The 26,085-nt window shown below is 49.7% G+C and overlaps 1 protein-coding gene across 1 annotated transcript in view; it reads left to right on the plus strand.

The window, feature by feature from the left end:
* COG7 (component of oligomeric golgi complex 7) overlaps window positions 1-24,785 on the plus strand; it is an 86,824-nt gene extending 62,039 nt beyond the window's left edge. Inside the window, exons 12-17 of the mRNA XM_058710667.1 lie at window positions 2,803-2,989; window positions 4,566-4,706; window positions 10,880-10,963; window positions 15,103-15,217; window positions 17,170-17,313; window positions 19,779-24,785. Of these exons, the coding sequence (XP_058566650.1) occupies window positions 2,803-2,989; window positions 4,566-4,706; window positions 10,880-10,963; window positions 15,103-15,217; window positions 17,170-17,313; window positions 19,779-19,945 (838 nt within the window). The 3' untranslated portion in view covers window positions 19,946-24,785. The remainder of the gene's footprint in view (window positions 1-2,802; window positions 2,990-4,565; window positions 4,707-10,879; window positions 10,964-15,102; window positions 15,218-17,169; window positions 17,314-19,778) is intronic.
* Window positions 24,786-26,085: the final 1,300 nt, after the last annotated feature.

A 26,085-nucleotide genomic window follows, 5' to 3' on the forward strand; every position in this document is an offset into this window, starting at 1 on the left:
ATCAGGACACATAGGTTTTCCTTAATCTTTTCATGAAAGTGAATATTACATTCTAGAAGGAAAAGAAAAATCTGGTTAGGAAGCTGAATGGGGACATGGTAGATAAAGGATGAGCCTCTCTCTCCACCTGCATTTTGCAGCCCAGAGAAGCTGAAAGGCTGGTCTGAGCTTTGGCGTGAGATGAGAACAGACTGGGTGTATCCAAGGGAGCCTCTTTGAGAGGCGATATCATTCTGAAAGCACTGAGCCTGGAAAGGGAAAAGAGTGACAGTCATCATCTGTGTCCCCATCAGGGAGGCCACGTGTGGCAGCTGCCTATAAAACTTACCTTATCTGCCTGTCAGTCTCCCCTGGGGAGCCCAGACTCCGCTTGGCCCAAGGGCCACTCCTCTCCCCACCACCCCCTGGGTGGCAGAGTCAGTAGCTGGAAACACTCCAGATGGCTTCAGCGACAAGAGTGACATTGGCTCTTGGGGTCTTAAGATCACCTCGCAGAAAGGGATCATTTTGGGATTTATGGGCTGAGTGCCACTGGAAGGCTTTTTCTTGCACTGGGCAAGTTGGGTGAGATGCCAGGGAGATTGCTACGGCCCCTCTGCATGTTCACAGCACCCACCACTTAACTTTTGGCCCAGTGGTGTTTTCACTGGGATGAGGTCTCAGTTCAGTGGGAAATCAGGTTTGGGGGATCTGTTGTAAATTTATAGGTTTCCATGGCTTGTGAAGAAGTGGCTAACAACTTTTCGTGAAAGGAAATGAATTGAGGAAGCAGATGGAAGTGTAACGTTAGTCTCTCCCTCCTTTGTGCATATTGACTGCATTCTCCTGCCATATTGATGGAGGTTGGACTCCCCGGTTAATCTCTGAGCTCCTTGAGGGCGAGGACTGTTTAATTATCTGACATTCCCAAGACCTGCTTATAGCCCATTCCAATGATGAGAAGACATTTCTTTATGAGTGAAGAAATCCAGTGGTTTCAGTAAGATTTAATTTATAGCACTAGCAAACACACGTCCTAGGAAGTCAGAGTCTGATGATTAGATCATCTAATGGTGTCTGTCTGGATGAAGAGGAGGCTGGGGAGGAAAAGATAGCATTCATTCCTTGGGGTTGGAGCTATATTTATTCCTCTTTTTTTTTTTTTTTTTTAAGGTTTGGTTCTTATTGTAGAGCGCACTATAGTGACATTTTAAACCGTGATCTTTAATACTTAAAACATTCCTGACTTATCTGGTTTTCTTCAGTTTCCCCCAGCCGACAGTGGAGACACGTATGGCTGTGGCCCTCCCAAGGGGAACTGATTTCCCAGAAGGCAGCTCTTGACTTCCTGCTTGCCAAACCCAGTGTCCCCTGCCATGGGCCAGGCCCTGTGCTCAGTGCTAGGAATTCGGGGAGGGGGGGGAAGAACCCCCCATTTTTTCCCCACAGCTAGTGAAGACTTGGAAGTAAGGGTGGCAGGAATAGGCCACAGTTTGGCAGACAAAAGAGCCAGCCGAAATAACCTGTAGTTTAAGCAAGAGGGAAAACCGTAACTTTTTAGTGGCAGAGGCAGGTAGCTGCTTGTGTCAACAGCAGTTCCTGAAAAAGGGCCCGTCCCCACTGTTTGCAAGTACACGCATTCCTTGACAGGCTCACTGGACTTGTTTTTTAATTTTTAATTTTTAATTAAAAAAAATATTTATTTCTAAGAGAGTATGTGCGTGCACAGGGATGGGATGGGGCAGAGAGAGAGAGAGAGAGAGAGAGAGAGAGAATCCCAAGCAGGCTCCATTCTGTCAGTGTAGAGCCTGATGCTGGGCTTGAACCCACAAACTGTGAGATCATGACCTGAGCTGAAATCAAGAGTCGGAGTCTTAACCAAGTCACCCAAGCGCCCCTGGACTTTTTTTTTTTTTTTTTTTTTAAAGCGCGTGCACCTAAAAGCTGCCAGGTCCGCGGCAATTCCTTTCATGAGAAATTATGGTGAAGGAGGGGTTAGGGAGTTAGCCACACTCGGGATGTAATACAGTGTGTCTCCTCCCGGTGGCGTATGTTCACATAGTGCTGTGCAATTTCGGACGTATGGACCAGATGGTAGAGCTGGGCTCGGGGGAAACAGGAGGATTTGCAGCATCCATCAGGGAAGGCCGCCCTTGGTGGAGACAGAAGATGGAGATTCAAGCCCTAAACATTGGCTGTCCTTGAGAACCTCCCCCAGGCATTGTTCCTTCTCAGAGCAATTGGAAAGCGCCTGCTTCTCTCAGTAGATCTCTGTGTGGCACCTAAGCCACGAAAGTAAACCATACAGGGCCGTTGAAGACAAATGCCACTCCGGCCCGGCTGTGTGATAGCGAGTGCTGTGGCTGGAGGTGTGCTTCGACGTGCTGCCACCACTGTCCTGGGACCGACTCTCCCGCCCCTGTCTGGTGCTGCTGTGGCCAAGGTGCCCACCAGCAGCCTGTGGCTTTGTTCCACACAGTGATGGTCACAGAGCGAGAAAGGGCTGCACAGAACATGTATAGTGTTCCAGACCGTAGTCAACCGAGCACTGCTCCGTGTAGGCTGTATGTCACATTAGGAAGGTGGCATATTCCGGTGGTCTGAGTGTTAAATAGGAAATGAAAACACCTGGTGTCTCATGTATCTGACGTGCAGCTCACGCCTCAGCGGTGAAGGATGTCTTCCTTTCCTTATAAAATGGACCCTAAATCAATCTGCCTCAAAAGCGTATCCTGGGATTTTAGTAAGGAGCAAGCTGAATGCCCCAAGGAGGAAGTTCCCCACAAATAGCTCAGGGCATAATGGTCATCGCTTTCATTTCAGGATCTTGTCCACAGCTGGCAGGTATCTCTCGGACTCCTACAGCCCTCGGAACCTGGCCGGCTTTCAGGACAGCATCTTGACAGACAGGAAGAGCTCTACCAGGAACCCATGGCAAGAATATAATTACCTCCAGAAAGATAACCCTTCCGAATATGCCAGTTTAATGGAAATACTTTATACCCTCAAGGTATGAGACCAGACGGATGGCATTCTTGCACATGGAAGCTTTTCTCTCGTCACCCCTTCCCTGATCCAGGCTTTCTGGCTCTGTGGGGTGGCTGTGGTCTGCAGCGTGCCCCACTGCCACTTCTCTGTCTCACTCACATCATGTTTTTAGGAGCTAATAAACGAAACCGGGTCAGAACCAGTGGATACATAGGTGTAGGAGGTGGATAAGTAGAGCTTTATTACTGACGAAAGGCAGGCGGGAGAGCGTGGCTTCAGACGTGTGTCCAGATGGGCTTGCTGTAGTCAGACTTGCGTGGGGATGGGTGGGGCAGGTAGCCCCTGGCTCCAGTCTGGGGACAGTCCCCTGTTAATGGCAGAGAGGGGACCAGAGTGTGTACCGCCTGCTGGTGGGCAGGAGCCACAGAGGAGGCCCCCAGCCCTTCCATGGGGGAAGTCGAGCCTCTTCCCCAGGGGAGGGACGAGGGGTGGGGAAAAGCCAGAGGAAGCCTCCAGAGCAAGTGCGTCCTCATGGGAGCAGGAGGACCCGGGGGACGTGTTCCCTCCGAGCTGTCCTTTAGCTTAAGCTCTTACTTGATCTACCACAATGCTGCCCTTGACTCTGAGCTTTGGGCCCCTTGGGGTCCAGGGACAGAAGAACTTCCCAATAAATGGAATGAGCCACACAGCAACTTTTGAATGGCCCCAGGATCCTAGGAGGGCTGCAACATCCCTTCCAGAACCATCTCCCCTTCCCCTGGTCGGTTTCGAATAGACACTGCTGTTCTCATGGCACCAAATGCAACCTCAGAGTGTCCTACCAGGCCTTGAGCTCTGGGGGCGACTGCACAGTGACCCTCTGGACATGTCTGAGGCTTCCTTGTTGCCCTCACATGGTCTCACATTTGCACTTAGGCACACCAACTGGCTGCATCTGAGCTTGACAAACACTTCTTAAAACACTTGTCCAGGCTCATTCATCCATGCTTCCGTGATTAGGTGAAAGCAGTTCTGTTTATCTTTATTGCTGATCTGATTTAGTTTGTTGTAATCAGTTCATTTATAATAGCAAAACCAGGGTTACATTTTCCATCTCTGTATTTTCTCAGGCGGTTTGGAATTCCCTGGGATTCGTATAGGTTGTGCACGCTTTGCTGTATAGCCAGGTGTAACTGAGTTGACCTCGCTGGGAATCAGGCTTCTGTCTCCCAGTCTTGTCTATACCTGACACTTACGTTTTCTCCTTCTTCCTCTATCCCCGAGGAACAGCCACAGGTTAATTTTTCCTACACTTCCAGTCCATCAGCTTGTGTGAGCTCAGACGAATCAGAATTACCTGGAAAAGTGAATTTAAAACAGTGCTTCCTGGGCCCCACACCCCTGCTGGACTCCGATTCAGTAGCCCTGAGGTGGAGCCTGTGCACCTGTAATCCAGCATGTTCCAAAGCAGGTGCCAGGGCACAACCAGGCTTGGGAACACTACTGTATAGACCTGCCCCCTCACTGTTTTCCTCTCAGTGGCTTTTCAAAAATGTCAAACTAGCTAAAACCTTGGTTACAGCCAGGCCCTAATAGCCTTTTGTGTTTTCTTGTCTTAGGAAAAAGGGTCAAGTAACCACAACCTACTGTCTGCATCTCGCATGGCCCTGACTCGACTTAACCAGCAGGCCCACCAGCTGGCTTTCGATTCCGTTTTCCTGCGCATCAAACAGCAGCTGCTGCTTGTTTCCAAGATGGACGTGAGTTTCCCACTGACTGCAGACACCCCCCTGGGCACTGCCTCCTTCCCAAGCATTTTTTAGTGTGGGCACCGCCTCCTCCCACCCCCCAGGAGCTTTAGGAGGAACCGTTCTAACTCTCCTGGCTGAAAGGCCCACCTTACAGACTCACTGTTCCCTTGCAACTTGCTGCTTAGCAAGAATTTCTTATCTTAATTGGAGTCACTGAGATGCTTTCTTTCTAGACTGCTTCTTGGGATTATTATTACTGCTTGATTAACTTTCGCCATTTGGATCAGCATAGCTGTGCCCTGGCAGGGAGAAGTGAGGGAGATCCTGTGCCCCTGGATAGGCAGGGGCAGGTCACAGCAGCTCTTCATCCCCTGAGATTGCATCCTTTCCAGGAGGATTGTTTCTGGAACTCCACCCAGGAGAGCGCCTCCCCAGATCTGATCTGGTAATTTTGACGGAGTTTGAAGGACTCTGCTCTTTTCTGTCCTTGATGCCTTTTCTTTGTGGCTGTTTCCAGAGTGCCTCCCTTCCCTGGCTTCTGTTCTACTTGTCCTGACTCCCTTCAAGGGACTACTCATCAGTCACAGCTTCTCCACTGGTTCTGAGTTCCTTGGGCCCCATGTCATCACTGCCATCTGGATTTCTAGGACAACCCCTTTGCCAGCCTTTCTCAATGACGGTTCCAGGCTCTCTGGATTCAGCTTTGTTTTGTTTGTTTTGTTTTGTTTTTAGAGATAGTGTTTTAAGAAAGATCCAGTTATGGACCTTTAATAACCAAGAGATCTTTTAGGAAGTGGAAAGAACTGGGAGGGCACGATTACAGGTTCCTTACTTCCTGCCACCCTCCAGAAAGCCTACGAGGCCAGGGCTCAAGAGCTGCTCACTTCACCGTATGACCTGGGTGAAGTCTCTGGGTCTCAGATCCCCCATCCATGAAACAAGGGGTTGGACCACATGCTTTCAGAGTTCTGAAATTCCATGATTTTCATTCTTTATGATTTTTTCCCTGAAAAATGCCATGGGACCCACCCTGGTCAGATTCTGTGTTTCTGTTGTGGGTGGGGGAGGGCGAAACTGGAGGAGAGGTGCTCCTGTCACAGCGCGGTGGAAGTGATGTCTGTGACTTGGGCCTGCCGGATCGCGCGGCTTCCTGTGTGAGCCTCCTCTCCTCGTCAAATGCGGGTGAGCTGATTCTGACCGTGCAGATACGTGAGGATTTGTATTATGATAGAATTTAGCCCAGCAGCTGCCACAGAGTACATACTTAATAAGTGCTGGCTTTCTTCTCTGCGATTCTCATTTTATAAGTAGGAATGACAGTTTTTTAGAAGTAGAAATGGCACAAACTCATTTTCAGAAATTCAGGTGGTACAGGAACGTACAATGAAAAAAGCAATAAATCCCTCAAAATCCCACAGTGTAGAAATCAGTGGGAATGTGTGGTGTTCAACCCAGACAGACATCTCTTCCTGCCCCAAGTTGGAGGCTGGCCGGGCACCAGTGGATAGATAGATGGATCCATAGAGGGGATGCACTGTCCTGCACGTGCTGTTCTTTAAAGCCAAAATGTATACAACATAACGTTCATTTGAATGTGACTAGAAAAGGAAGATAAACTAAGTGAAAGCAGAGGAATCGTGGAGCCTGAGATAACAGGTTCTTCCCCACAAAAGATATCAGCCCCCGGAAGATCTTTCCAACGTTGCTGAAAAAAGATTACGAAAACCATCAAGAGGCTGGGGTCCTTGCTTTGGGTTAGTCATGTTTGCATCTCAGGTAGCTGCTGATACCAGCTGAGCTGCTCTGAAAGAGGAGGGGATTAGCATTCTTCATCCTTCCCATCCCCCTCCACAACCTCCAGATCTGGCTGCTTTTATTATTTTTCTTCGCTTTTCTTTTTTTTTTTAATTAAAAAATTTGGGGGGGGGGCTCCTGAATGGCTCAGTTAAGCGTCCGACTTTGGCTCAGGTCATTGTCTCTCAGTTCATGAGTTCAGATCCCACGTTGGGCCCTGTGCTGACAGCTCAGAGCCTGGAGCTTGTTTCGGATTCTGTGTCTCCCTCTCTTTCTGCCCCGACCCTGCTTACACTCTCTCTCCCTCTCTTGAAAATAAACATTAAAAAAATTTTTTTTAATAAAAAAAAATGTTTATTTGTTTATTTTGAGGGGGCGGGGTGGGCAGAAAGAGAGGGAGAGAGAGAGAATCCCCAGCAGGGTTAGCACTGTCAGGGTAGAGCCAGACGTGGGCTTGAACTCACCAACCATGAGATCATGACCTGAGCCAAAACCAAGAGTCAGATGCTTAACCGACTGAGCCACACAGGTGCCTTTTTTTTTTTTTTTTAAATAATCTCCACACCCAGCGTGGGGCTTAGGCTCACAACCCTGAGATCAAGAGTTGCATGCTCCACCAACTGAGCCAGCCAGGTGCCCCTATTTTTATTAAGAGCTTAAAATCTTTTTTTTTTTTTTGAACTTCATACGGTAATTTTATTGTTGGTAGTAATGGCATAGCTATTTTGAAACTATTTCATGTGTAATGTAGGATAAAACAAGCAATTCATGTTAATGTTAAGAACCAGGATCTTTTTTTTTTTTTTTTTTTACCTCTTTTTTATTCCAGTGCAATTAACATACAGTGTTACGTAAGTGTCAGGTATACAGTATAGTGATTCAACAATTCTGTACTTGACTCAGCACTCATCACGGTAAGTGTGCTTTTGATCCCCTCACCTAGGTCACTCATGCCCCCACCCCAAATCCTAAAATCTTGACCCTCTGTTCTGGAAGCTCGTTCTTTCCGCTGCTCTTTTACCCCACTTTTGTACTCCAGAGCCCCCGCTACAGTTGGGCTCCTGGTTGCCTGAATCTCACCTCCTCACTCAGGCCTCACTGCCACAGCCCCCCGGGGCGCTGGGAACTGAGGTTAGGAGGAACTGCTCTCTTAGAGTTGCCAGCGGGGAAAGCACACAACACAAAGGCAAACACTTGGGCCTTAAGGATTTGAAAATTAAACCCTGGTCATTCAGTGTTTGTTTTTAATGTTTGCCAGTAAATTGTATTACCCTTTTACATTTCAAGAATATAAACCAACACTGTATTCCATTTCCAAATAGGCTGTTGACGTTTGCCCACATTATCTGGTGACAGATGGATAGAAAAAGTCTGTTTGAAGGAAATTTTAAATAAATTTTGAACAATTAAAAAATAACCTACACCATTTCCCTGTCGCCCTAAGTTGCTAAGCGCCTCCCTAGTTCGATCCACACCCACCCTTCTTGCAAACCACGTTCCACTCCGGCTCTTCTCCCTTCTCCCCTCTGCCCTTTGCCTGTCCACTCTCCTCCCACCTCCCCACGGAGCCTTCTGGAGCCTTCGGGGGCCTCCAGCCTGCAGCGTGAGTCCCCTGGATGCACTTGGGGGATGCTGCCCTTTCCCTGCAGCTCAGCCCTCGCACCATCCCCTCTCCCAGCCCACTGCCTCCCTGGCCTTCCTGTCTCTGCCCTCTTGCCTCTGCTCTTTGCCAGTGACCTCACCACTGTGTTGCATTGTTCCTTCTTTTTAAAGATGTCTCCTGTCTGTTCCTGTGGCCACTGCCCTCGATGGGCTTCTCCTCCTCTCCCAGCTGTTCCTTGAGCTTTTTATCTGCCTCCCCACCCTCAGTCCTCCTGAGGTGCTGCATTAATCTTCACAAAGCACCACTCTGACTTTGTCCCCCCACTCAGGACCCATCCCTACCTCCCCAGACCCAGTGTAAGGGTCGATTTAAAAAAACATTTTATTGAGGAGGTGTTCACACATATGCAAGAATGGGGAGAGGAGTCTACTGAAGCCCACGTCCTCATCACCCTGCTCCAGCATGGCCATCTCCTGGCCATCTGTCTCGTATATACCCCTTCTCTAAAGGGGGGGCAACTCTAAAAATAATCACAGTGCCATAATCACCCCTAAGTCAGAAATGATTCCTTGATATCAGTAATCAGTGTTCAAATTTCCAATTGTCATAAAGGTCATAATTTCACCGTCTGAATCAGGACCCAGGTTCATTGTGCACATCAGGATTGCTCGATGTGTCTTTTATGAACTACAGACCACCCTTCCGGACCCTTCCCTCCCTCTCCTCCTCTCCTCTCCTCTCCTCTCCTCTCCTCTCCTCTCCTCTCCTCTCCTCTCCTCTCCTCTCCTCTCCTCTCCTCTCTCATAGTCTCGCAATTTATTTGTTGAAAATAAAGCCCTTTCTTAGCCCACAGTTCAGGGCTACACTTTCTCTTCCAGTCTTCTGTCTGTGCACCTCAGGCATCCCACCGCCCTCTATAATCAGCCAGAGCCCTTGCTCCTCAGAGCTCTTACTGTATCAAACCTTCCATCTGCCCCTGAGAACTCCCAAGTGGAAGCCTGGGTGCGTGGGGGTTTATAGCGTGGGAGCATATCAGGGGGTCTTGGTTTCTCAAGGAGCTTCTGGAGAGCGAGGACCAAGTCTTACACTTCTTTGTCTCCTCTCTGCCAAGTGGGGCACAAGGCTCTGTGCATCATGGGCACTCGGTACATGTGGGTGATCAGAGTGTGTCTTCTTAATGGGGTGGGAGTTAACTGAAGAAAAGCAGGCTATTTTGAAACAGAAGAGGATTCTCATGCAAGAACAAGGAGCTTAGAAAACTAGGGGTGGGGGTGGGGAGGAAAAAGAACTGGTCTCAAGCAAAGAAAATCAGAACCGAGCCGGTGCTAGGGGACGTGGGGAGGGCGGCTGAGGCTGAGCCTGGGCTGGGAGCCCAGGGGTACACGTGGTCATTACATTCCCGGAACGCTGCTTAAAGGATCAAGCAACCAGATCGGGCATCAGGTGGCTGTGGAGAGCAACTCCACCGTGACCTGGGAGCCACTCCAGGAGCGCAGCCAGAGAGGGCCTTGTTTTCCAGGCTGGCTTTGGGGTGACTCAGGCTGGAATGAAGAAACTAGATTTCTGTATGAAGGTGTGCCAAGTTCTGTATGAACAATGTAACCATGGATGTGCTGGCAGTGTGCCTGACTCTAGAGAGAATGCTGGGGAGGCTCACTTGGTGATACCGGAGATGTACTCACTTGAAATGTCAAGAGGAAGAGCATCTCCCCAGATGACAGAGGAGTCACAAAGAGGACAGAAGGGCAGTTGGTGGGGTTTGGAGATTCTTTCCATCCCTGAGAAATAAATCCAGAAGACAGCTAGAAATAAAAGCAGTTAAGTATGTCAGTAAGTGTGGTTTGGATATTCCTGCAGCCAGAAAGGGCTTCCCAAGATAGGGATTTACATGTGATCCTCTGTGGAGGATCTAGGGCTGAAGACCCCGGGGTTAGCGAGGCCACCTGCACCCAGCAGCTCTTACCCTGTAGTGCCCACCTAGTAGAGAAACTCAGACCTCAGGATACACAGCTCTTCACAATCTGAGTGGGATCAACAACTGGGATCCATTCCCACCAAATAGGTCTGTTGAGAAGATAGGAGCTCCTGTTTTATGGATCTATAGGAATGCAGAGGAGGGTGGGGAGAGGGAGAGAGAAGGGATTATTTTCTCTGTGGCAGGTTTCAAGGTGATGATTTAAATTTTAACATTTATTTTTATTTCTTTTAATGTTCATTTTTGAGCGAGAGAGAGGCAGAGAGAAAGGGAGATGCAGAATCTGAAGCAGGCTCTGGTCTCTAAGCTTTCAGCATAGAACCTAATGCAGGGCTCAGACCCACAAGCCACGAGATCATGACCTGAGCTGAAGTTGAACGCTTAACCAACTGAGCCACTCAGGCACCCATGCTTATTTATTCTTGAGAGAGAGAGAGAGCAAGAGAGAGAGAGAGAGAGAGCGAGTGAGAGTGGGAGGAGCAGAGAGAGAGGGAGATACAGAATCGGAAGCAGGCTCCAGGCTCTGAGCTGTCAGCACAGAGCCTGATGCGTGGCTTGAACCCACAAACCGTGAGATCATGACCTGAGCTGAGGTCAGAAGCTCAACTGACTGAGCCACCCAGGCACCCCTCAAGGTGATGATTTAAAGAGAAGTCCCTGATCTGTAAAATAGTGATGATTTCCAAGGCCATCTTGGAGCAAAGACACCTATAGGAGTGGTGCATTCTTCAAGTATTTTCTGGCATGTGGTGCTTTTCTGTGGCACCTGGCTTCTGTGACCTTGACCGCTTTCTGTCTTTCCTTCCCTAGAGCTGGAACACAGCAGGCATTGGCGAGACCTTGACCGACGATCTGCCCACCTTCAGCCTCACCCCTCTCGAGTACATCAGCAATGTAAGAGTTCCGTGCACTTTTCTCCAGGGGCAGTCATAGCATTGCAGACCGTGCCTTGTCTTTTGATTCTGGCCTCCTGGGAAAGTAGTCATTACCGCATCGGTGCTGTCTGAACCTATGCTTCCTATGGATGGAGTAGTTTCCATCCATATCCAGGACTTTATTTATTTATTTTTTTAATTTTTAAAAAATGTTTATTTAGTTTTGAGAGAGAGAGAGAGAACGAGCACGATCAGGGGAGGGGCAGAGAGAGAGAGGGAGACACAGAATCTGAAGCAGGCTCCAGGCTCTGAGCTGTCAGCACAGAGCCCGACGTGGGGCTTGAACCCACAAGCCATGAGATCATGACCTGAGCCGAAGTCGGGCGCTTAACCGACTGAGCCACCCAGGTGCCCCCATATCCAGGACTTTAAGGAAAGGCGGCTGATTTGCTTATTAAATCAACTGACGAAAAACAAGCTGATTTCAAAAATGTAACATGTTCATACACCTCCCGATGTGAGGCATGACCAGTACCTAAGGGCATCACGGTGTGAGTACACATAGGAAATTCTGACTTGGGAGGACAGGAAGCAGGTGGCCAGATTCTTCTCTGGACTTTTCAGAGGAACAGTGTGTATATAGTTCTGAATTCAAATTCAGCAAACATTTTAGTGAGCACCTGTTATGCACCAGGCCCTGTGTGGAATACTTTCATGTGGAATTTCACAGCAGGAAATAAATCTCTTAAGAATTGTATTTATAGAGGTTTAATATTAGAAAAAGAACAGAATAGACCCTACAGGGGAGCGGGGCAGTTCAGGGTCCTTTCCTCCATTCACCCCTGGGAATTGACAGTCACCAAGACATCTGCACGTGGCCTTTCTTTTCCTTCCTTGCTGCAGTCTAGCTCTGTCGCTCTTGGAGGTCAGTGTGCATGACAAATACTGGGTAGAGGTAATATAGTCCAGCTCTGAGAGACATCTGGGATTCTCCAGGGTGATTCTGGGATAAGCAATCTCTGCCTAATGCTGTCACTTTAGAACCCACTGCTGTGCCAGTTATGACTCTATTGTAAGAGGTACAAAGGAATTTTAAAAGTGACCCTTGTATGGTTAGAAATGTCTGGTGATCCCACCAGCAGTACCGAGGAAGATGGCATTGTTTTCTCTGTCGGTTGGGAGGGTGTCCAGTTCAAAGTGGCAGTCACTTTCCTCCCGTTTTCCAGGCCATTACCTGATAACCTTTACTGATGAAACTATTCAGATGTGGGCTGCTTTTCACAACAATGGCAATAACCTTATTTTTAGAATTGAGCCAGTATGCATTACAATCTAAATTGATTCCGGAAATGATGATGCTGGAAGGGACTTGAGAGATTATTGAATGATCTTAAGGAATCATTCCTGAGGAAACTGAGACATGGAGGAGTAAGGGAGGGCCCTTTTCCACCTGGCGTGACGCCCCTGAGTTACAGATTGTCCCTGGGGGCTGGTGACGTGCACTCAGGAAATGAACACTCATCGAACCCACACTGTGTGCAAGCTCAGTGCCAGGCTTTTATCAATGCCATGAGTTAGCGCGCCATCTAGGCAGAATTTTATCTTGACAACAATATGAGCTGGTTGGCAGTAACGTTTCACAGGCCAGCAGCAAGGCTGTGGGGAGTGAGAGAGGGGCAGGGAAACCATTTATCCAGTGGCCACTCTGTTAGGACGCCAGGAGCTTTATGCATGTATCACAGCATTAATTTCACCCTTGGCACGGCCCTTTGGAGTAAGTATGAGGTCATCGTCATGTCAGAGATGAGGACACCAGGAAGGTCACACGGTGGTAGAGCCAGAACTCAAGCCCAAGTCCATCTGACCACAAAGCTAGCTCTTCATTTTTCCTGAGTCACTGAGCTTACCCAAACAGGCTATCAAGGAGTATTTATTGCGTATGTGAGAACGGTAGGAAAATATCCTCAGGTGCGATGGTAGGCATCCCTGTCTGCACTGATTTCCAAAAGATGAATGTCGACAGAACTCCCAAGGGAGACCTGGAGTCATGGGAACTGTCCAGGGACCACAGCAATCCTCACCATCTAAGCCAACCCGTTGAAGTTTAAGATACCAGGTTATCGAAATTTGGCACCTAAGTGACACTTTGCCTCCTTGGTGAATGCCCTCTCCCACACAACAGCCGCACAAACATGATATAGGGTGAAATAGGAGAAAATGCTTTGAAAAATGAAAAACACTGTAGATGTGAGGTATAGTGATCCTGACGCTTCATTTCAAGTACAGCTGGGTGTGTGGATTTAGCCAGAAGGTCATGGCTACAGGTGGGAAGTATACCAAACACAGGAGCACTCCCCAGACTCTTTGCACATAGTCAGTATTCAGGAAGTACCTGCCACATGGAATCAGAATGGAGAAATCCCATAGCATCCTTTTCTTCCTCCAGCCTTGTGGGAAAATGATGAATTCGTTGCCATTTGCAAGCTGAAAGGCATTGTGATGGTTGTTATTAGTGAGGAAAGTGGCCCACTTGTCTAGTTTGAAATTTTTTATTTTTTTTTACATTTATTTATTTTTTGATAGAGACAGAGCACAAGTGGGGGAGGGGCAGAGAGAGAGGGAGACACAGAATCTGAAGCAGGCTCCAGGCTCTGAGCTGTCAGCACAGAGCCTGATGCGGGGCTTGAACTGACAGACCGCGAGATCATGACCTGAGCCGAAGTCGGACGCTCAACCGACCGAGCCACCCAGGCGCCCCCCACTTGTCTAGTTTGAATGAGAGACTGTACTAAGTAAATGAAAGGAAAAAAGGCTGACTTTGTTTATTTTACCATCTGTGTACCTCTTTAAAGGGAGAGCAAACTACTCTGTTTTGTTAGCAGGATGGACCATAGGATGTTTAGACTTACTATAGCCAGCCCGCATTCAGTATTTGGAAATGTGTGGAATCTCCCTCTGGGCTGGGAGATTTTGGGGGTCTGCCACCGTGTCGGTGTGTGTGAGGCCAGGAGGGGAAAATCTTACTTGGATAATCCTTGGACTTACATTTTGCAGAATCAGTATCAACTGTAAATTTAAATGTATGGGATAAATATAGAACCCCCCAAAAAGCAACAACAGGCTCAAAGCCATTTAAGAAAAAAACAGTATGTTGTCATAACCTGAAAATCAACCTCATTTGTGAAACAAAAGCATATATTGACCTTAAAACCAAAACAGGCATGAGTTTTATTTTTTTATTATTATTTTTTTTTTAATTTTTTTTTTTCAACGTTTTTAATTTATTTTTGGGACGGAGAGAGACAGAGCATGAACGGGGGAGGGGCAGAGAGAGAGGGAGACACAGAATCGGAAACAGGCTCCAGGCTCCAAGCCATCACCCCAGAGCCTGACGCGGGGCTCGAACTCACAGACCGCAAGATCGTGACCTGGCTGAAGTCGGACGCTTAACCGACTGCGCCACCCAGGCGCCCCAAAACAGGCATGAGTTTTAATAGAAACTGGTGTCTGAAGTCCACCCATGATGACTGCCATGTGTGTCTGACAAACACAGGACAAACACTGTATTATTTGTGGGCTCATCCCAAATGTCTTGTAATCCGGTCTTTTACGAGCCCCCACCAGCCAAGAAGGTGGTGTTGATCTTTATTTTCTAGAGTTTGTATTATCCAAACAACAGTTTTCCCTCCAGGTTAATTCATAAGTAGCTTTTTTCCCCAACAAAATTCCTTTCTTCTCGTAGTTAGAACATTTCTAAAAGAGAGACCCATAGCCAAGTCCAGGAGACAGGATTTGAACTCTTGCTTGGCCATGCACTTGCTGACCTTAGCACCTTACTGGTTTGGGATCTATGAATAGTAATAATAACTTGTCATTGCTTGTCGGTATCTATTACCTCATTTGAGGTAGAGATTGCATTGAATGCATTCCAAAAATAGTGAGGCCATTAGTGTGAGGATGAATCCGTGATATACATGCAAGTTCCCATTGATTTTTTTAAGGTGCTGTCGTAGCAGTCAGTATTACTGCACACTGGAAAGATCAGGGGCTGCCCCAGGCCTGATGGTTTTGTCTGCACCCTAAATGCCTGCACGCGAACGTACTGCAGAAATAATTACCTGTGTTAGTGTGGGCTGAAAGTGCTTTCTTCTGTTTCAGATTGGGCAGTATATCATGTCCCTCCCCCTGAATCTCGAGCCTTTTGTGACTCAGGAGGACTCTGCCTTGGAACTGGCGCTGCATGCTGGGAAGCTTCCCTTTCCTCCTGAGCAAGGTGAGAAGGGCCCGCCAGAAAGCAGGGAGGGGGCTCGCTGTAGCTGCCGGCCTCCCCCTACCCGCACACGCCCCTCTCCAGACTCCCTGGGAGAGAGTTGTTGAGACTCTAAAATAGGGACAGGAAAGATGGGGTCCACCTGATGTACCCCCCGCCCCCCGAGAAACTTCTGCAGGACAGAGTAGATTAGGGACAGGGTGACTGCCTCACCGTGTGCCAGGTGTCCCTGGAGAGGGGCTCCGCCAGTGCCCCTCAGCCGGGGAGGCAGTGGCACGAGGGTCCGGGGTCCGGGTCACACGTACTCACTGGAGGTGGAAGCGAGCTCTGCAAGGGTCCCACCCGGTGAATGCGAGCCCCTTCTCTCTGGGAACAGTGGCACCCAGAACAGTTTTGCTCGTGAGAACAAACATAAACCCTTCACCATAGAGGTGATGTTCCTGTCCAGATGCCTCTGGCCACAGCTTGTTCCCAACCCCCCAGGGTTCCTAGATCTCTAAACCGACAAGGTAAAATGACAATGAATTAAAACTTTTCCTTTTTCTCATGATCTGGGCCTGGCGAGGTTGAACAGGGACCGTATACTTTCTGATCAACAATCATCTTATCCTAACATTGGATATTATAGGCCTCCTTCATAAGGTTGGACAAACAGAAAAATCATGTGATATATAAAAGATTCAGCAGCTTAAGAAGGTATCACAGAATAAAATCACATCTGGTTCTGGGGCGGAAGCCCTAGATTTCACGTTCTTGGCCTTATGCTTGTTTATGTTCATCCTGTCTTGGTTTTTAACTTTCTAGTTTGTGCTTGTTGTATAGATGCTAGATATCAAATAAGGTCATGGGTTTGAAAGAATAAATCATGACGTCCTATCATCGAACATGATGGTGTTTCCGTTTTCCCATATGCCCTCTGGACGCCACTGTCTGCACAGATATTTGACATGCAGCTTTATGTTCTGTATTATTATTATTATATTATTATTATTGGTGGTGGTGGTGGTGGTGGTGGAAGCACTTTGCTTACCTTCTAAATGTACTATTATTCAGTGCTTGTCCCCATACTTTTTTGTTTGTTTTAATGTTGCTCTCCTTCCTCCCCTTCTTCCCATTTCTGCTATCAGGTGGCCACCTTCCTCCCACCCCCCAGCTCAGGCCTGTGTGGCCAGAATGGCTGCTCCGTCCTCCCCCTTGCCCCACCCCAGCCTGACTGGCTCTCCCCGACGTGGGCTTGTCACATCGCAATCTTGCTGGGATCTCGCAGCCATTGCCTGTTTCCTCTGACATGGGGTCCACGTGGTTCTCAGGGAGCCCTCTGTGACCTAGCTCTGTCCCCCAGCACCGCCCCCTGCTGCGCCCCCCTCCATACCCCTTCTCCCTCCCCATAAGTGGTGTGACACCAAGAGTCACTGTGTGCATAGCACCAAGTGTGTGGCGCACACACTCGACCCGTGCCAAGGCCTCTGGTGATTCCCGTAGCAGCCCCGGAACAGCAAGACTGTTGTCCCCTCCATTTTACAGCAGATGGCGAGCATCTCTGAGAGGTTGGGCGGCACCCAGCTCATCAGTGGTTGGTGGCCTTGGCCCAGGTCTCAGTCCTGACGTGCCACCTGTTCCCTGTTGGCTGTGACCACTTTCCCGCCTTCTCAGCTGGTGTGGGGCTGCCCTCCCTCCAGGCCCTCATGGCTACGCCCAGTCCCCTGCCTTTGGGAACACAGAGATCACTCTCCCTCCCCTATTTCTTCTTCTGAATCCTCTTCTCACTCAAGTTGATACCAGTTGACCTAAGTTGTGATTGTTTTCGGTTCCCTGCATTCCCCACTGAGACCATAGCTCCCTGGCGTGTTTGTGCATACAACACGTGCTGTGGGCCTGGTCACTCGGAAGGTAAAAGCTGTTGGCGATGGGATTGTCCTGAGCAGGACCTTCTGGTGACCTTTTCTCCCTCCTAGGGGATGAGCTGCCTGAGCTGGACAACATAGCTGATAACTGGCTGGGCTCCATTGCCAGAGCCACCATGCAGACCTACTGTGATGTGATCCTGCAGATCCCTGAGCTGACCCCGCACTCCACCAAGCAGCTGGTCACCGACATCGGTGAGTTTCCCCCCACCCCCAGGATGGGTGATGGGAGGGACAGCTGGGACCCGAGGCATCTGTCGACTCCAGCTCTCCCCTTGACTTCACCTCTGGGCTTGGCTGTGGAGCGTGTTACAAATGCAGATTCTCTAGACCTGGCCCCCAGGGATTCTGGCCTTGTAAGTCTGGGTTGAAGGTTGGACGTCAGTATTTGGAAAAACGTCCTGGGGGATCCTGATGGGCTGCCGAGGCTGAGCGCTGTTAAGGGGAGCTTCAGTGAGGCGAGTCGAAGTAAGTGATACAGACGTGTGTTGTGCTGCCTTGTCTTCTGCTGCTGCATTTGTATAATCACCCAAACCAATGTTGTCAGCACGCACCAGGCATGCCAGGCAACGAGCCGAGCCCTCATACCCACATCCGGTGCCATGTTCACGTTCAGAGCTTCCCTGTAAGGTTGGCATGTGACAGAGGTCTCCCCCTCCATCGTGCTGAATAACGAGGCCACCTACCTCGAGGCCGTGATACCTGCCTGCCCCCTGGGTTAGAGGGGCACATGTCCACCTGCTCCCACCGGCACCCATCCCTACAGGATGTGGTGCTCTGAGGCTGGGGTGCTGCAGGCAGGTGGAGGGGAGTCTCCCCACTCTCTTGGTATCATTCCATTGACCTGTCTGCTCTTCACCTGAGGCAGCTCTCGGGGTGGTGGGGAGAGGGTGGTAAGAGCCTCGAAGATCATCAGCTCCCTGGGGACCTAGAAGAGCTTTGACCTGGATGGACCACAGGGCCAAGCCGCAGAAGAGATAGAAGTGAGGCACCTTCCTCCAGGTCTCAGAGCCACTAGTGACAGAGCCAGGCCCAGAATCCAGGTGTCCTGGTTTCATTCCACCATCAGCTCTCAGCGGTTACAGAGGAACAGCCAGCCCTTCTCCACGTCACTGGGCACAGTGTTCAGGGAAGACGGATGAGGAGACTCAGGGGCTCGTAGGTGGTCCCTGTTAGTACAGACAGAAGCACTGAGGACGGAACGTGCCGGAACTAGTGAGACGTGGGCATTGCCCCTATTATTTCTCTCTCTCTGTTCGTGTCCCCCTGAATCCTGTTCCCCATTCAGCAGTGACGGAGCATCTGTTACGTGCCAGCTGCAGGGCGTGGAGCTTTCGGCCATCCCTGGGTTTACTGAGCTCACACAGTGAGGAGTGTGGTGAGGAGCCAGGAAGGTAGGGCTGGTGTGTGAAGCTGCCAGGTGGTGGCACCACGGGTAGCACCACAGGGGAGGGCTGTGGCCACCTTAAAGATAAATTAAGCATCAAAACAAAACCCAGACTCACTCTGCTGGTCAAACAGAAGTGTCATGGGAGACCGTGGGCTGCCACTCTGATGCAGCTCCTGGCTCCCAGTAGAGTGGAGCTCAGTTACGGATAAACTCGTGCGGCGACAGGTACCTGGCCAATCGCTGGCGCCCTTCCTGGGAAGCAGCCCATCCTGGGCTGGACATCAGCCAGCCAGCCAGTCAGGGCAGGAAGCCTCCAGAAGACACCAGGGAAGATGCAGGCCACGCCTGGAGCTGCGGTCCCGTCAGCGAGAAGACATGAGCCCCGCCATTGACGGAAAGTCGGCAGGCGTCTGCAGGGCATGCCAGGGGTCTGTGGAGGAACCAGAGAACGCCGTAGGCAGCTTTCCTCAGGTCCGGGTTGTGCCTGCCCAGGAAGGAGGAAGTCGGGGCAGCGCTCGGTTACCAGCCGCGACACATGCTTCCATGGCGACACAGGCTCTGTCCCTTTTCGTCCTCTCTGACTACATGGCATCGACGGAAAGAAGCAGAGACTCAGTGAGAAAGGACTTCGCTGAGCTCAGCCCGAACTTGGAAACCAGTTTTCTCCTTCCCCGCTCTGCCAGTGTTGGTTAGAGTCATGGGGCTGCTTTTTAGGAGGACAGAGTCGTTGAACCATCTCCTGGAGATTCTCACTGCTGTGGTCTGGGTGGGCGCAGGAATGTATCCTCAGCTGGTGCCCCAGGGGGTTAGCGCGGGAACTGCAGTGCACTTAGGCACCGACCTTGACTTTGTGGTGGGGATTCTGGTCACAGAAGCCCTTGTGTCCCCTGACTCGGGTTCTCCATGTGGCCGGTGGGGTCCACTGGGGAGTGTGGCCAGGAAGTCAGAGGAGTCCCACTATAGAGCTTTGGGTGAGGTCAGCTGGTCCAGCTGGAGCCGAGCGTGTGGTTGGGTGGTGGGGACGCTGTGGGGTTGGCCAGTCCTTTCTTCAGTTAGAATTCCTGAATTCGGGCCGAGCTCACAGTAGGTTTAATCCTCTTGGGAAAACCCTCAGAGTAAAGGCCTGGCTGATGGGGGCAGAGTGGACACCCAGCATCTTGGGGGTCTTGGGGTGGACCTCTCTGTTTCTCACTCAGGAAGGCCTCTAGGGCTCTGTCTCGCTCGGCGCTCAGTCTGCTTAGCTGTGTCTGTCCGCTCCCCGTCCCCACAGATTACCTGATCAACGTGATGGATGCCCTGGGCCTACAGCCATCTCGCCCCCTGCAGAACATTGGGACACTCTTGAAGAGCAAACCCGAGGACTACAGGCAGGTCAGCAAAGGCCTGCCCCGTCGCCTTGCCGCCACGGTGGCTGCCATGCGGGGTGTGGAGTACTGACCCCCACCCCCGGACACCCAGTTAAGAAGAGGCACAGGTCTGGGGTCCTGGGGTCACAGAAACTCTCCAGAATGGAGTTGCTCAAAAAATCTGCCCAGCGTTGGACAGGGTTTGTCTTAAAAAGATGCGGTTCATTTGTATAATCAAAAAAAGGGGTTGTAATTAGAGGTATATTATTTATTAGAGCAGGGTTTTCAGATGATTTTCTAAAAGATCCGATCTTGAAAATGGAATTGATAAATATTGTGAAAAGAAAGCTGTTTTCTTTCCTCCATGAATATTTGGGTGCCCGCCCATGTGCCGTGCTCCAAGCACCAGGACCCGGCCGGGAAGGAGGGGAAGAGGCACAGAGAAGGTGATGTCAGACTGTGGCACCAGGGAAACAGAGTGCATCTGGGGGAGGGGCAGCCCCCACACCAGCAGGTCAGACAGGTGTATGGCAGTGAGGGACCCGTGTGGGCCAGGCCCCGGGGGCACGTCCAAGGTCAGTGGCATGGAAGTAGGAAGTCAGGTCAGAGGGGCGGTGGGGGCCAGACCACAGACTGGCCTGTAGGCCGTGGTGAGGACTTGGGCTTTTGCTTTGTCTTGTTTTGAAACTCACGGATCATGTGGATTCTGTCAGGGTTTTTGCCAGTAGCTTCTGTACCTGTTAAGACTGTAATTGGCCACAAGTAACAGAATAGTGTAATTTGAGTGACTTTAGCAAATAGGTGTTGATTTTTCTCAATAACAAGAAGTCACACGGTGGTGGCTGTGGGCACTGACTCAGTGGCTGGATGGAGTCAGGACCAGGACTAGCCTCCTGGTGATCTGGACCTTTTCCTCGTGTGTCTCCTCCTGGTGGGCTGACTCCTGCAGCTGCAGGTATCACATCCGCATTTTGGTGGGTGATGAAGGCAGAGAGGGCATGGCCCCTTCCACCGTGGAGGCAGAGGCCTCCCCGCTGGCCCCCGCAGCTTTCTCCTTGGCCTCACAGGCTGTTTCTTGGTCACCAGGCATCCCCCCGGCTGCAAGGGAGGCTGGGAACGTGGGGTCAGGGCTGGCTCCGGCCAGGGTTTCTCAGCCTGGGCACTATTGTCGTCTTGGGCTGTCCTGACTGCTGTGCACCAGATGCTGGTGGCACTCCCCAGCTGTGACAGCCAGAAAGGCCTCCAGACGTTGCCTGAGGGAGGACAGACTCCCCTCTAGCAGGGAAAGCCTGGCTTAGACCAAGCAGGATTTGTTGCCCTGAGGAAGCTGGGTTTCTGTGAGCAAGGGAGAAGGGGGGCAGTGTCTCTAGGCGCCCATTATTGGAATCGACGTGCAGCGTGTTCCCGCTTCTGGACACGCGTTACTTCTCTCTCCCTTATGCCCCTCCACAGCCTCCGAGGCAGCATGTATCATCCCTGTCTTACACCCGAGGGAACCAAGGTGGGAGAGGTGTAAGGGGCTTGTCTGGAGTCCCTGGCACCGTGGCTGCCGCAGTCCTGACCACGGAGCGGGAGGCAGGCAGCACCGCCTGGCCCCAGCTGGGTCCGCCGGCTCGTGCTGGCTCTCGGGAGCGGCACCGCCGCGCCCACGGCCCCTCGTGAACCAGCCCCTCCAGGCTGCCAGGGCAGGTGTCGCACTGGCTCTGTCATCCAGGGGTTCCCATGCGCTCTGTCCTCACATCCTCGGAACCAGTTTTGCTGGCCCTGAAAGAACCGTGAGTCTGCACCAAGAAAAATATTTTGGTTTCTCATGTGGTGGATCACAGACTGTCCCTGGCAGGGATCGAGCCTGGCTCCTGCCTCGAAGAAGCGAGAGCCGGAAGCCTGGAAGGTGAAATGTGCTGTGGAAAGTGGAAATCTCTTTGGGGTGACCTCTGTGCCAGTGTCTGTAAGAGCTGCTTGATTCCTGGCTTTGCCACCTCCCAGCCATGTGACCTTGGGGAAGTCACGTCAAGTCTCTGAGCCTCCTTTCCTAATGTGAAAAACGGGAGCCATGGTGGTCCCTAACTCAGGGTTATTTGAAGAGCCACCGAGATACAGCAGCAGGTGAAGCACATAGCAAGTGCACAGTGAATGTTAATTTCATAGTCTCTAGTGTCTGTAACCTACCATCCCTTTTGGGGTAAAGATGGGAATTACAGAATGCTATTTTCTGGGCACTTTGGGTCCTGCCAGCCTAACTTTTCAGCCCTGAAAGTCTCTGATGGCCCCAGGGTGGGAACAGGACAGAGCTCCTCTCCTCCATATCCGGAGGGATGAGGGGAACCTGTCTGTCTGCCTCAGAGCCTGCTTCGGAGATGGGGTGTCATCCGTCTTCACCCTGGCCCTCAAGGCTGCCCTACGAGCAGGGGTGGCGCTGCCCCCCATCAGCCTGGCCTTGCTGTCACACGTCCACACAGAGCTCTGGGGGCAGGGAGCACCCTTCCCACTCCTGCTGCAAAACATCCCGGGCAGAACCTCTGAGTTCAGGATGAGTATGTGGCCCAGGCCGACCCAATGGCCTTCATTCTCGGGGCTTTTGCTGGGACAGTGTACAAGAAAGGGGAGCTTTTCTCCCACTGAAGTTGCTCAGCGGACAGAATGGAGTCTGGAACCTGTTGGGGTAAGAGCAGCACATGGAGAGAACCTATTTGAGTGGGACATCAACACAGAGGAAAATAAAGCCAGGAGCTGAAGAAATAAATCACCCCCACAGCATCAGATGAGACAGTAAAGACGAAAGCCCTGGGCTCCTGTAAGGGACCGGCATTCTTATGACCACTGGCAGCAAGAGGATGAGGCTGGGGTTTTACCTGTCACATACTAGAAGAGTGATCTCAGGCATCTGACTTCACCTCCCTGAGTCTCAACTTACTACCTGTAACATGGAATGGCAATAGTTCTCCGTGGTTATGAGAATTAAATGGAATAAGACTTACAAAACACTTGGCCTGGCGCCTGGCATGGGGTGTTTGATACAATGTAGCCATTATTTGATGCCAACAACAAATAATAACAGTGGTGACAACTAGCCCTCATAATAAAAGCAGTAGTCCTAGGAGTAAACGTGGTAACCACCAAGAACTGACTCCAGCCTGCAGACTCGCCTGGCCCCGAGCTGGGAAACCCGGCTTCCCCTGGGCCCTCCACACACAATCCCTGACAGTGCTGCCTTTGGCCACAGTGGCACCAAGTCTTTGGCACCTCCTTCCCCCACAGGTGCCACTGTGGGCACTTAATGGGAGGCCAGCTTGTTTGCCGTCCCAGCCAAGGACCCAGTTGTTCTAGACAGGCAGGAATGAGCCCTCAGATGCCCAGGCTCCTTCACGACTGGGGCTGGCAGGTGGTCAGCCATCAGCACCCGACAGACCCCTTTCTTCTTTGGCAACAGCTCCCTGATCGCTCTGGGGAGAGCCATCATGTTTCCCATATGTAGCAATTAAAAATACAAGACACTTAGTTAAACTTGAATTTCAGAAAAATAAATGATTAGTATAATATCTCCCAAATATTATATGGATTTACTTATATTAAAAAATTAATTTGTTGTTGAGGAGCCTGGTTGGCTCAGTTGGTTGAGCGTCACATTCTTGATCTTGGCTCAGGTCGTGATTTCTCAGTTCATGAGTTCAAGCCCCTCGTGGGGCACTGTGCTGACAGTGCGGAGCCTGCTTGGGATTCTCTCTCTACTCCTACTCTCTCTCTCACTCTCTCAAAATAACTAAACTTAAAAAAATTAATTTGTTGTTTATCTGAAATTCATATATAACTTGGCGGCCTGTATTTTATCTGGCAATCCTTGGAGCCATGACCCTCCCCCCCACCCCCCCACCTCCCCCGCCACCACCTTAGAACCATGTGATTCTGCTGGGGGCCACCTGGCCTCAGGTATGGGCAGAGGCTGACCAATCCAAGCAGCCTATGCAGCTGGTCACACTGATTGGTACAGAGATAAGCACATTACCCAGCCAGTGACCAATGAGAGTCCACCTGGGAACGTACTGAAACAACTGGAAAAAAGGTATTTTCTCCTGTTGACTGAGCTGGGGAGCTGGGGAGTTTGGGGTTGCAGATGGGCTTTCTTGCTGTAATGTAAGGAGAGCCTGCCTGGGAGAGCAGAGAGACTGAAACATCATTTGAGCTGCTTGAGATTCATTTAAGCCAGCTTGAGTCTTACTCTCTCCATCTCTGTCTCTGCTATCCAAAGAAGTATAGTTGATGGCATTTGAAAAGTCATAAGTCCACTGCATCAAGGACAACCCAAAAAGAACTTTAAAAATCACCTGCTTGGATTTCCCTGATGAACATGGATGCAAAAATCCTCAACAAGATATTAGCTAACTGGATCCAACAATACATTAAAAAAATCATTCACCACGACCAAGTGGGATTTATACCTGGGATGCAGGGCTAGTTCAATATCCACAAAACAATGTGACTCATCACATCAATAAAAGAAAGGACAAGAACCATATGATCCTCTCAATAGATGCAGAGAAAGCATTTGACAAAATACAGCATCCTTTCTTGATAAAAACCCTCAAGAAAGTAGGGACAGAAGGATCATACCTTGAGATCATAAAAGCCATATATGAACGACCCAATGCTAATATCATCCTCAATGGGGAAAAACTGAGAGCTTTCCCCCTAAGGTCAGGAACAAGACAGGGATGTCCACTCTCGCCACTGTTATTCAACATAGTATTGGAAGTCTTAGCCCCTGCAATCAGACAACACAAAGAAAAAAAAGGCATCCACATTGGCCAGGAGGAGGTCAAACTTTGACTCTTCGCAGATGACATGATACTCTATATGGGAAACCCAAAAGATTCCACCAAAAAACTGCTAGAATTGATTCATGAATTCAGCAGAGTTGCAGGATATAAAATCAACACACAGAAATCGGTTGCATCCCTATACACCAACAATGAAGCAACAGAAAGAGAAATCAAGGAATTGATCCCATTTACAGTTGCACCAAAAGCCATAAAATACCTAGGAAGACATCTAACCAAAGAGGTGAAAAATCTATACACTGAAAACTGTAGAAAGCTTATCAAAGAAATTGAAAGAAGACACAAAAAAATGGAAAAAGATTCCATGCTCCTGGATAGGAAGAACAAATATTGTTAACATGTCGATACTACCCAAAGCAATCTACATATTTAGTGCAATCCCTATCAAAATAACACCAGCATTCTTCACAGAGCTAGAACAAATAATCCTACAATTTGTATGGAGCCAGAAAAGACTCCAAGTAGCCAAACAATCTTGAAAAAGAAAACCAAAGCAGGAGGCATCACAATCCGGACTTCAAGCTGTACTACAAAGCTGTAATCATCAAGACAGTATGGTACTGGCACAAGAACAGACACTCAGATCAACGGAACAGAATAGAGAACCCAGAAATGGACCCACAAACAGATGGCCAAGTAATCTTTGACAAAGCAGGAAAGAATATCCAATGGAATAAAGACAGTCTCTTCAGCCAGTGGGGCTGGGAAAACTGGACGGCGACATGCAGAAGGATGAACTTGGACCACATTCTTAAACCATACACAAAAATAAACTCAACATGGATGAAAGACCTAAATGTAAGACAGGAAGCCATCAAATTCCTCGAGGAGAAAGCAGGCAAAAACCTGTTTGACCTTGGCCACAGCAACTTCTTACTCAACACGTCTCTGGAGGCAAGGGAAACGAGCAAACATGAACTATTGGGACCTTATCAAAATAAAAAGCTTCTGCACAGTGAAGGAAACAAATCAGCAAAACTAAAAGACAACCAACAGAATGGGAGAAGATATTCGCAATCGACATATCAGATAAAGGGTTAGTATCCAAAATCTGTAAAGAACTTATCAAACTCACACCCAAAAAAACAATCCTGAAAAAATGGGCAAAGGACATGAATAGACACTTCTCCAAAGACGACATCCAGATGGCCAACCGACACATGAGAAAATGCTCAACATCACTCATCAGGCAAATACAAATCAAAACCACAATGAGATACCACCTCACACCTGTCAGAATGGCTAACATTAACAACTCAGGCAACAACAGATGTTGGCAAGGGTGTGTAGAAAGAGGATCTCTTTTGCACTGTTGGTGGGAATGCAAGCTGGTGCAGCCACTCTGGAAAACAGTATGGAGATGCCTCAAAAAATTAAAAATAGAACTACTAGGCAT

The sequence above is a fragment of the Neofelis nebulosa genome, chromosome 18 (assembly GCF_028018385.1).
Source record: "Neofelis nebulosa isolate mNeoNeb1 chromosome 18, mNeoNeb1.pri, whole genome shotgun sequence".
In the NCBI taxonomy this organism is placed as follows: domain Eukaryota; kingdom Metazoa; phylum Chordata; class Mammalia; order Carnivora; family Felidae; genus Neofelis; species Neofelis nebulosa.